The 12,709-nt window shown below is 35.1% G+C and overlaps 1 protein-coding gene across 1 annotated transcript in view; it reads left to right on the top strand.

The window, feature by feature from the left end:
- ADAM10 (ADAM metallopeptidase domain 10) overlaps window positions 1-12,709 on the top strand; it is a 52,257-nt gene that overhangs the window by 13,007 nt on the left and 26,541 nt on the right. The window contains exon 3 of the mRNA XM_054837099.1: window positions 10,620-10,738. Coding sequence (XP_054693074.1) covers window positions 10,620-10,738 — 119 coding nt within the window. The remainder of the gene's footprint in view (window positions 1-10,619; window positions 10,739-12,709) is intronic.

The following is a 12,709-nucleotide window of genomic DNA, read 5'->3' on the forward strand; positions in this document are numbered from 1 at the left end:
TAAAACCATGCAAGAATAGGATGTGGGAACTGATCCAGCTGAAAGTTATTTGGCAAAAAAAAAAAATCAGTATGGCTTGAAGGGGTGATGGAGGGAGGATGAGACCATTCTTTCTGAGAGCAGTCCACACTTCAGTCCACTTGAGCAGGTTCATCTTGTCATTGGTAAAGATTCCATAATACTCTTCTGTAAATTAGAGCTCTTAGACTGCACAGGCTAAGCTATCTGTGTTAGTAAGGTGGGCTGAAAATCCTTATCATATAAAAATGTTAACCATACTTACGATAATGAGGTCTGAAAAAGATTTCCTCTCTTACTTCATGGATCTTAGTCACACCAGACCTTAGACAAACAGTTTTATAAAGATTTTGATAACAGCTACTATTACTCATGAAGAAAGTGGTGTTTGTATCTGGAATTGATTCTAAATCCCTATGCTCTGAGGTACAAATCCATCATTAACTGAGGAGGCTGAATGGAAACTTACTATAAGGTCAAACCAGTCCATAATTTAGGATTTTGGTAGTTTTATGTGACACATCTAACGCTTCCTGCCAAAGAAAAGGTAGTTGACAGACTGTAAATTTAGTCCACAAATTCCTGTTAATAGGTCTGAGTGTGTTCTTAAAAAATATTTTCATTTTTCTTTAAATATGTATTAGGAAGGATCCAGTGAATTATGTTTTACTTCACACAGTCTATTTAGTAGCTTTGAAGGTGTGCAGCAGTTTGACAAACTGCATAAATAGGATTGCCTTTTTGTAGTTGCAGCTAGTTTATTGTGAATAACTATTTGTAAGTGATGTATGTCATCACTGAGAATGACAATGTTAAAACTTTTCTATCAAAATTCTAATTACTTTATGCTAAGGTAGGAAATAAAGCCTTTGCAAAAGTTTTTTGATACTTAAATCATTTAGATTTAGCTCATGGACTCTTAAAATGCTGTTGTATTTAAATACAGGTAATGAAACTTACAGACGTTCAGTCAAATGAGATTTGAGATTCTGAAAATTTAAACCTGGTTTTTTGAATGACCTTATGCAAAATGGTTAGTTAAGACTTTGTTCAGGTGTAGTGGTTTATTGGCATATAGCTGTCCAACTTGCATCTCCTTAACTTAATAAAGATATTAAACAGCTGCTGCTTATGAGTACTGAAATGATAATCTTCTGTTTTGAGTTGGCTTCTGATGAAATGACTGTCTTCTGTAGCCAGGAAACAATGGAAAAGCTGTCCTAATATTTACTGCCGTTCCCTGCTGGCAACAGCAAATTAAGCTAGCTGGACCACAACAGTTCTTACGCTGTATCTCTCATACCAGTTTGAACTTTAAAAAATTAATCTTTCCATTTGTGCCAGAGGAAGCACCTGTTGGTCATGTGGCCAGTCAAGATGGGAAAGTGATTTGGCTGGTTATTTTTCAGCCAGAATAATTTGTCATTCAATTCAGTATATAAGCAGACTTGCTGTAAGAAGAAAGGGTGTAGAAATAAGCAGAAGTGCTAGGAGGGAAGATGCAATACTACCCTTTCCAACAGCAGTGCTGGCATATGCCAGATCAGCATTCATCAAACTTAGTTTCATTGTCCAGAAAACAGCTGGCAGCTACGAGAATTTTATGATTATGTCAGTAGCATCTGTTCTTTTCAGTAGAATGTTTGGATTTAAGAATGGTATTTCATAGTAGCCTTGTGTTGAAAAAGGAAAAAATAAAACTGAAATTGAAATATTATATATTTATACCAAGTTAAAGTGACCATGTAACCATGGGCTCATAACAGTCTAATAATGAAATAAATACTGTAATGATAGAATTAAACCCAAAGCTACCTTTTTTCACACCAGAGTTGGTAGTTCTATAAATGGGTGTGTAACATGCCATCATTGAGAAATCGTGTCTTATTTAACCTTCATCTGAAAGTTAAGTGCTACCAGTATACTGTTAAGAACAGAAATTCTTCAAAATTTTTGTTGTTGGATAATCTAAAATACAACTTGTTATGGCAGATGTAATGAATTAAACCAAACAAGCCACTATTCAATGCTGAAACACTAGCTTAACAGGGCTGAAACTAAGCTATGGATACCTACTAATTTTTTGGAATCATAAACCATGTAGTTTAGATGAGTTGACATTATTGTTTCACTAGTGGTGCAAAATGTGCTCATTTCTAAAATACTTCAAATTGGAAGGAATACTAAGTTTTAAAAGAATCCTGGTTATGTATCATAGCTCTTCCACTTGCCAGTTGATACTGAGTGTTTTAGTGTGGGTCTATTTAAGGTGCCCTTTGAGTCCAGGGAAGGTTCATACAAAGATAATGAATGCACAGTGTTATACCAGGAACTTACTTGGTTAATGTTAAAGTAGCTTTTGAACCCACTCCACGAGCCCCACCCTCACCCAAAAAAAACCTACAAAACAACCCCAAAACACATTAAATGATTCATAGAAGATAAATGCCTTTGGCACCACCTTGAGATACAGCAAAGGAATTTAATATGGCATAACTTTCTTTTGCATGTCAAAGTACTGTGAGTAGTTTTGAAAATGAAGTTGGGAGATCACTAAAACCGATACTGTATTTTATACCCGTTTGACTTAGTCACAAAATGTGTACTTGCACTTGTTCACTTACTGAACGCAATCCTTCCCATGCAGAGAAGTTGGAAAGTTGTTTTCTTCACTTTTTCAGTATAAACATTTGCAATATATTAATCATAGAACATCTTAAACTGAATTCCTGTCAACTGTAGAATGTCAGAAATATACTGGATACTTCATTCACATTCACAGTGATTTCATTTTGAGGACAGAGCTTGAAAAACTTGCCTGACATCCGACGTTCTCTGAACTATACCTTTTTACCTAACGACAAAACTGTGAATTCCTGAGACCCTGTTGCCTTCAGAAGAATACAGGAGCTACTTCTATGTAGTGTTTAACTATACTGACAGTCAGCTCTTTTACTTAATGCATTCCTAATAACTTACACTTTCTAATTTCTTCTTAATTTGTCCTGTTAATCACCCATCCACACCCACTTCCATTCTTTCTCCTGGATTAGCTGATGACTCTTGTAGACAACTTTCCCAAGCACAACTTGAGTGAACAGTTGAATTTTCAAGTGGTACTTGAACACATGATAACACCTGCTTATTACTAAATTAAAGATACATTGAGAACTTTTCAGATGTTTTGCAGTTTAGCTACAGTTTTCCTTAGATTTTTACTTAAAATTTTATTAAAAAAATACTCTAAGTTGTTACGTTCAGACATGTTTGTTGGAATATATGGTCTATATGTGAACCTTATAACAGGAAATGAAAATGCTTGCAACATCACTTCTTTGTAAGCCATTCAAATGACCTTTTGTATGATTATGCTTGTGAATATTACAGCATTCACTTATTGAATATTGTTAGGTTGTTCTGTAAAATCTGAGATAGTTTAAAAATATGGGCTTCACTAATAAAAATGCTTCTCCATGTATTAATTTGGGCTTACAAGTCACAGCTGCCAAATCCAGATTCTTTTAGCCCAGCATATTCAAATCTTAAAAACTAACTCAATATAAGGTTAAAATCATGTAAATATTAGATGATTATGTCAGTTGGTGCAACTAGAATAACCTATTCTTCAGCATCAACCACCTTATACAGTTCATATGGACTCGAAAGTACTTTATTCTGCTGTGCTCCACAATGTAATAGACTATTATATTTTTTAGATCAGTCTGCATAAATGCTTGCAGAGGTTTCAATTATGATAGTCAGAAACTAGAATACCTTCTAACTAATGATGAAGCTTTGCTTCCACTGTATTAAAAATCAGTGATACTGGTCATTTGTAGTTATTTTTGGTGACCATTAGACATTTTATTTCTCTTATTTTCTTATTCACCAGAATGTTCTTGCCTGCTGTTCTGCGTCACTTCAAGGACATACCCCTATGTATCCAAAAGACAGAGCAGAGCTGGATGTATGCTAACTTTAGAACTACAACAATAGGTGGATTTTGGAGGGGAGGAAGTTTAGAAAAAGCTTATTATTCTGTCCTCCTTGGGTTTGTATGGGGAGGAAAGGAAGGAGAAGAATTTTTTGTCTTTATGGTTCTGTATAAAAAGGGTAATAGTATGGATGTGCCTAATGTGGCAAGTCCAGTGGGCATCAAGACTTGGTTATTATTACTTAAAATAATTTGACAGCTAAAGTGCCTATCAGTGCTTTCAAGTGACCAAAAAAAAAAGCGCCTCCTATGTTGGTGCTTGTAGATAAAGCAGTTTTGTCTTGCAGAGAGTTGGGAAGCAGGGGCCTGAGTTCTTGCTCACTTTTAAAATGAAATTAATGTAAAAAATACTTTCGAGGCTGGATCTGTGGGTTAAATGCCTTGCATTTTACGTGTTTAAATACAGTGCGCTGGAATATGTATAGCCCTCAGGAAAAAAGGCATTTAGTCTTTTGCTTGTGTTTGTCTAGGAAATGCCGGGTACAGTGGTATCGGACTGGTGAGACTGCCCAGCTGAGGCATGTGGTTTCCCAGCCATGCTGCTAAAATTGGTATTAATGCTTTAGAAGTTTGCTTCTTGGCCAACAAACTTTAGTAGACATAGCCATGTTCTTAAATTGAAAAACAGTAGACTTAAATGAAAGTACTTAAGCTAAGTCCTTTGTATGTATTCATATTATCAGCTAGCACATTTCTTTCCAGTCTCTGTTTCACTAAGAAAGTTGCTTTCTAGACTAGTTTCTTGGTTTGAATTCATGTAGTAACTTTGATACCTTGTGATTTTATTCTAGTACATCCTTACCTGTTTTCTTTTTTTTGATCTCATGTTTTTTAATTATTCTAGAACATGGCACTGTATTCAACTTTATGTAAATACCACTGGGAAGGTTATTTTGCATAAACAGGAAAGCAAGTAACAGAATCTGCACTTTCCAAAGAAATTTTACTGAAAGGAAAAAAAAAAAATCAACCCTGAATGAAGACTATGCTGCTCTTAAAGTCTGTACACCATACTCTTCAGGACAGAGAGACTTGACTGACTGACTTAGAGTGTAAATTAACCAATATGTAACTACTTGTAATTCTACTTGGATGGTTTCTGTTATCTGAGCTAGCTTATGTGTTTGCAGCTATGCATATCAAGAATAATCAGTGGCAAATTGTTTAGGATGAAGGCTGCATCCTCAGTTGTGTTCTTCTGGAATAACAAGCTTAGTAAGTCTGACTTCTGAAGGTCAGGGAAGAAATCTCTGAACAATCACAAGTGCCACCCTAGAGGTGTGGATGGAAAGCAAACATGAACTGCAAGCATTGTACCTGGTATTGCTGAGCGTTGCAATGCTGTAGAAATTGATTTTAGATAAATACTTACTAGAGGATGATATTCTCTATCTGCATCTAGGTGGGTAATAGAAAAAATTATAAACCTGGAGACCCTGTCATGTGCTGTTTCAAAGATATGTTTTCTTTAGTGTCAGTAGCAGTACCATGGGAATTGTCAGTTAAATGATGATGGAATATGTTGTGTGGGTTTAATAGTAAGTGAAAACAGTGTAAAAAAAAAAAAATAATAATGTCCATAAGTGTCATGGTTCTGTAGACTTAGCTTATGAATAGTTTAAATCTACCATTAAGTTGTTAAGCTGTCTTCTATTTAATATAGGTCAGGGTTGGAATGAGTCTGACAGTCTGTGGTAACCAAGTTTAGATTTTGGGATGCCTCCTGTGGAAGCAGTTAGAAGGGCTCAAATTATTCTCCCCTTCCATTTAAAGACCTCCTTCCATTTTTCAGAGAAGACAGTCTTTGACTGGGAAAAATAAGGATAAAAGACTTTCACCTCAAGCAGAGTAGTATCTTCAAGATCCTGACTTGTGAGGAGGCTCATGGAGGCACAGCTGCAAAGATTTTTCTGGTTCCTACTGAGAAAAGAGTATAAACCCAAATGGACTCTCTTTGTACTAGAGTCACATTTCATACTGCTGCTAACCCATCACCTTCTATTTCCTTGTCCCAGCCACTTCTTCCAGCTGTGGAGTAACTCCTCCATCTCCTTTTTTTTTTTTAAATCTCCTCTGTCACCGAGTGATTCTGCCTGCTCAGCCTGCCACTGGTTACACCAATTTGGCAGAGGAAAGGTAGGAAAGGGAAGTGCCCTTTTGCACACCACTGATAATAGCTCTTTCTGCCAGTTTTGGAAAAGTCTGCACACTTGCTATCAGTGTCCCAATATATTGGACATTCCATGATGGCAAAATCACTGATCTTAGAAGGTAACTCATACTAAAAAGAAATGGAATAATAGATTAAGCAGTAACTCTTACATGTATACCTGTACGTTCATTTTACCAAGTGCTGTCAGTATATACACACAGCTTTTTTTTTAAAGTACTTGCTCTGTGATTCGAGCATAGGATTGACATAACTTGAGCCCATGGGAAGCTACTGGGTTTTAGCTAAGCATGGTGCTCTCAACTGTTTTTTTCCTTTGATTATCACTGAGTTGCTATGCTACATACTTGCGAATCTGACATAATCTCCCTGAGGTAAGCGAAAGCGAAATAAAAAAACCCTACATCTTGATAGTCTTTGGGATACTGCCATTAATGAATAAGATGTAGTTTATTATCAAAGCAGATTATATAACATTATAAACAGTTTTACCAAAAATTCTGTCTTCAACCAAATCAGCAACCATACAGTAACCAAGTAATGGCTTCTTACCATATCAGTTTTCAGATACGTGTAAGACAGAAGCAGTAACAAATGAGCAAGGTCAAAACTTGGTCTTAATTGATTTAAATGTATTCTAGAGCCAGGAAAGAAAACCGAGATGCATTCTCTTCCACATCATTTTGAGAAGGATAATGGCTAGCTTATATTCCTTTCAAGAAAGGGGAAGAAATGCTAGCTTTGAAGAAATTTAGAGTAAATGTTAGGAAACTTCTATATTGGGTGAGATACTGAAATAAATTTTATAGGGTCTTTGGAAGTTTGTTACTGACAAATTAGGATGCTGAACTAGATTTTTTTGGGGGGAGGGTCCCTGTCAACTATCTATTTGTTTGAATCAGTCATTACAATCTGGAGTCTCCCCACCTATAAGCTAGCATCTTTTCAGTGCAGTTAATTTCATTGACACTTGTTAGTAGTACCGTAAGATGCCTCTGCATAGCCATAAAAATGGAATTTACTTTCTCCACTGCAGGCTTCATGTAATACATGGGGTTTTATAATTACCATGGTTTAAAGTTTGGTGATTTGTTAAAGTTATTAATTCTTGGAAGTAGAGATGAATAGATGCTTGTTTCTCACTGCTCCCACCCCCTAAATTGCCTGTCTTTCCTTCTCCCTTTTTTGTTTGGGAAGAACTAAAGAAAGGTTTGTCATTTCATTTTTCATTAGTAAAAGGGTGAACAGTCTAGACAGATAATCCTGTTCCCATCAAGCATGTTTGAATGCCCAAGAAAAGACCTGTTTAAAAATAGCTGAGACGCATTCAGGTTATCCAATAGTTTAACTAAATTAATAACAATTCTCTGACCATTTGATTTCTTGTGAAACACAGCTGCATTATTTTGTATTTGAAATAGTTCTCTAATCCTGCAAATAGAACTAATTTAATCAATAAATAGATAATAAACAGCATGGGTTAGAATTTGTAGCGTTGGGCAGGAAAGTAGGAAGAAGAGGAAAATGAAAGGAGAATAAATAGAGGCTTCTTAATTTTAAAACTAGTGAAACCTTTTATTTGGTACATATAACTTCTAACAGTCCATTCTGAAATGGCATACAGGGTAATATTGATGGAAGGGTATCCTGCCCAGGAGGAAGAACCGTTCCTAGCTTTGATAGACTCTACTGAGCTTCCCCTTGCCCCTCCAAAAGCACAATCCTGTAGTACAGGCCATCTAGGCAAAACTCAAAACTGACCCTAAAGCATGATTAGATGATAGTTAACAGTGGTAGTCCAGAAGCGCAATGCCGAATGTCACACGAATTTGTAAGGATGAGAATGTAGATGACTCGGCAGTTGAGGAAAGGATACCCTCCCTGGATGGCTTCACAACTGAGGCCTAGGGCTAGTTCATCTATTTACTTGCTGTTATTTTAGGCTGAACTTGGTAAATTACTCATTTTCATTCTGACATAAAGTCCATTTTTTTTCCCCACTCTGCTGACATAAATGGGAGTTAGTATACGAAAAGTCCTGCATTGTCTTACATAGTGTTCTTCAAAATGATGAAGAAATTGCTGATGTAGTTGAGTGTTAGAGATAATAATTGCTCCTCAATTTTATTTGAAATTTTATTTGAATACAAGCAAAATCTAATTTTTAAGAAACTTTTTTGCACTTCTGAGAGAAAAGTGCTATACAGATTGAGTTGTTTTTTCAGAAAACTTTTTTTCACCAGGAAAAAGTAATTTTAGCTGTAATAGGTGCTCTTGCTGTGATAAGTAGATACTTCATCACAGACAGAATTACAGATGGCTTATGGTAAGAAGTTTTCTGTCATATTAGGGAAGGAAGGAGACCTGTTCTAAGGTATCCCGGATATCTTGTCATTTAACTTCAGTTCAGATGCACTTGAAGAGAGTCTGATCCATCCTCAGTAACTCTGGAGAGCTCAGTCACAGGGAAAACTCAAACTGAAATGGAGTTCCAATCTCTATAACACCTTGAACAGTGTATTGCAACCAAAGTGAGTAGAATTTCTTGAAGTACTTGAATGAAGTTCTTCAAATTCCTATCAGTGCTGGTCTTAATTTTTTTTTTTCTTACGCCTGTTCATTTCTAACTTCTGCCCAGAAGAGCCACGCAAGGTGGCTTAAAATCCCTTTTTTCCTTTTTTCTAGAAAAATGTATTGCATAATCTTGTATCTTTCTGTCCTATGATGTTTTTCTGTGTTGCTTGTTCATGTTATTTCCTCATCCTCATGAACCTCTCTGTTATCAAAAGACAGTTTTACAGAGCTAGGAAAGAGGCTAACTTGAAGAATTCTTTTTTCTTTTGTCTCTACGTGATACTATAAATACTAGCTATGTATCATAAATCATTCCTTCCTATCTGCGTGTGGACAGCTACTAACTGCTAGCTGGTGTGTGTTCTTTGGTGACTCCAAACTCAAGCACATCTGTAGTGAACTGTTTCTTCCTTTTTAACAGGAGAATCTGCCCTCATAAAATACCTCCCTACTGAAACTATAATACGAGCACTGGTCGGCTTGGCACAAAGCCCAAGCGTCACAGGGAATTGCTGAAGTTTAACCTTCCCCATCTACCAGCCACATCTCAGAATTTCATAACCTTGTAGTAGATACCCCTAATGCATCACCACAGGAGAATGCTTGCTTTGAAGCTTTATTAACACTGTGGCAACAATAATAAATAAAGATAGTTTGATTGTGAAATACTGTTTGCATTACAGCGTAGTTAGCATGAGTCACTAGAGACCTTACCAGGTTTTAAGTGTAGAGGTGGCTTTTTTCTTTGATCTTGAATTTTGCATCTTAAGTTGTTACAAAATACTTGTAACTGTAACATCATATTATTTAATGTGCAAGTGAAGACTGAAGATATATTTTGTGTATGCTTATATAATATATCTTATTATATGTCTTATATAATGTATCATATCTTATATAAGATATATTTTGTATATGTACTAAAAAGTAATTAGATTTAATCAGCTTTACGCTGTGGCACTTACCAGCAAAATAACTGAAACAATTGGCACAAATGGATACTAGCTTTCACTATGGAAGGCAGGTCTATTAGTATGCTGTGTATACTGAGAGACTGGTCACTTTTGATGAAGATTGACACTGATGTAGTCAGCTTACTTTTTGTGTAACAAATTGGTGACATAACTATAATATTCCTTCAACTTCGTGATTGTGCAGAAAGAGAAAAAATATAGGAAGAAAATCAAGAGTAAAATTGGAATGAATGAAGTTTCAAGAACTTCACTGATCTGTGTTTGCACAATGGGTTTATAGAAAATTTAAGAGCATACCAAATGAAATTCTGAAGCAAACTAACAGTTGTCAAAGGTATGAATTCATATAATGTCAGGCATTTTAAAACACTTCAGTTATGTTGTTTGACTTCACTGAATCAAACTTTCGTTTTTGTACAAAGAAAATGTAGTATGTTTCATATAAAGATTCGCAGTAGGATTTGTATCAAAGAATGTAGTGTTGTAATTTGAACAAGACCATTCAACAAGTAGAGGTGTTTACATAGTCGTGCATGTAACTCAACCAGTTAGTTGCTTTTTCCCTTAAGCTATGACTGTGTCTTCTGGAGGAATGGGAACAAGTGTATAGTCAAAGTCAACATTTTAGATTTATGCATTTAAGTCTAACTCTGTTTTCTGGCTTAAGTCTTATAAAGTTAGCTACTTTATATCAAAAGTATCCAAATAATCTTGCTTAAGATCCTTCTAGGCTATGGTCTAATTCTTGTACAGTATAAACGTTTTCTATAGATAAATTTTACAGGGTCTGCAAATTGTTTGTACAAAAATGTTGGTTAGAAGTACTTTACTTAGTGCTCTGGTAATTGAAGCTCAAAGCGAATTTACCATCTTGTTTTATTCACTTTAGACACTTCAACCTTCGAATGAAGAGAGATACATCTCTTTTTAGTGATGACTTTAAAGTAGAAATATCAAACCAAGTAATTGATTATGATACCTCCCATATTTACACTGGACACATTTATGGTAAGTACAATACTGCAAAATGGATTAAAGTGCTGTCATTTTAAACTGGTGGCTTTTTAGTAGTACATGCAGAAAATGAATATCTGTATGATTAGTTTATCTTCATTATTAAATTTTAATAATGCATCTAAATGCATTTAAACTCCATCTGCTTTTGTTCTCATATAAGGGTCACACTTAGCAAATGAGTATTTCACTTAATAATTTTCATATCCATAGAACCTGAAGTTCAACTCTATGAACGTACTCTTCATAGAAGTCTGATGCATTTAAAAAAAGAAAAAGGAAAAAGTTATCTTCATTAAAAAAAAATCAGGTTCTTAGCTTAAAGGAATTTAAGGAATATAGAACTACCATTACTAAGGGTAATATACCCAATTTCAGTAAATACAAAACATAAAATTGATTAAAAAGGAAGGAGAATTAAGGAATTAACTAAAAGCAGATGAAGAGAAGGATTAAGACTTACTGTGTCCCTCTTCATACAGTCTGTTTGGTTCTGAAAGGAATCTGCTTCCTGAAGATCTTTATTAGTAATGTCCTACAGTGTTGAAGTGACTGTTTTAAACTGTGAAAATAAGCATACACGCTTAGTACTTTATATGCATCTAGGTAGACCAATTTACCAGTTGACTTAAGTAGGTGGGAGGGCTTTTAAGGTGTGTGGAGTCTTCTGTTGTGGTTTTTTTCTTATTTTGTGAAATTATTTCAGAAAAGCTTTTGGTTCTTTCCTTATTGTTGAGGGATGAGATTAAAGGATCCACATGAACCTACTCATGGGGCTTACTGTACGTTTTCTTTTAATCCTCTTTTATCTTTCTTATTCAACTCAACTTTGTACTGGTCATGAAGATCATGAACAAAGAGTTGAATAAACAAACTGTTTTGCTGTTGGTTCTTGATTTCCATTCAGACCAAGAGTCTTCCTTCCAAGTATTCTGAAATTTCCAAAGATACATGGTTTATAAGTTCGGGATGTTAATGCACATTCTAATAGAATATAGTCTGAAGTAAATCTGGGATCACTTACAAATGTCTAAGAATTAGTGTTCTACAAAGCCTATTTCTACTTTTTAGTGTTCTCTCAAGAGTCGTATGGCATATCTTCAAGATACTTTTTCTAAATTTCAGTACTTTATATGAGCTTTATAAAACTCTTGGTACTTGTTAATTAGAAATTAGTGCTGGTTAATGATAAGAATGAGTACATTCTGATAATTTGATAGTGTGATTCTGAACCCTCCTCAATGGAGGAGTATAAAAACATTTTTTTTAGCAATCTTTCATCCTTTTTATGGAACAGACACGTTGGGGATGCTGCATACTGTAGCTGTCAATGATTAAACTTTGACAGTTGTACTTTTCCAGATTGTGACTGTTTCAAATAAAAATTCACTCCATCCCATATTTAAACCTAGCTACAGTTTTAAGAGGCTTATGCTTGAATAGAAAAAGGGATGTCCTGAATATAGGAAAATCTTTCTTTGAAAGCTCTCAAAATTCAGTATACACTCTGATTTTTTTTTTTTTGTAATTGTATGAACAGATGTATAAGGACAGGACTTGAATATAGGATCACATGCTGTATATGTTACAGCTTTAAAATACAGAGTTGAATTCTCCATTATATGCTTTTTTAAACATGTCATCTATGCACCTTATTAGGAAGCTATTGAACTTAGTATCTCTGATTTTGGGATAACTGTATGTCTTACTGTTGAATAATCTTAGTCTTAAACATTCAGACACAAACTTTCTGCAAGAACGTCTTACAACTGTTATCCAGAATCTTATTACTGTGTAATTTATATAGGTTTTTAGCCGTTGGGAACTGGTGCATGATCAGGATAATTATGTGAGCATCACACTTTAGCATTGTCTGCTTAACACTGTGGGTAGTACATATACTTGAAATTTGCACAGGACTGAAAGCTTTTAGAAAGGTATTTAAAAAACTAATGCACTTTTTCC

The sequence above is a fragment of the Grus americana genome, chromosome 10, assembly GCF_028858705.1.
Source record: "Grus americana isolate bGruAme1 chromosome 10, bGruAme1.mat, whole genome shotgun sequence".
NCBI lineage: Eukaryota > Metazoa > Chordata > Aves > Gruiformes > Gruidae > Grus > Grus americana.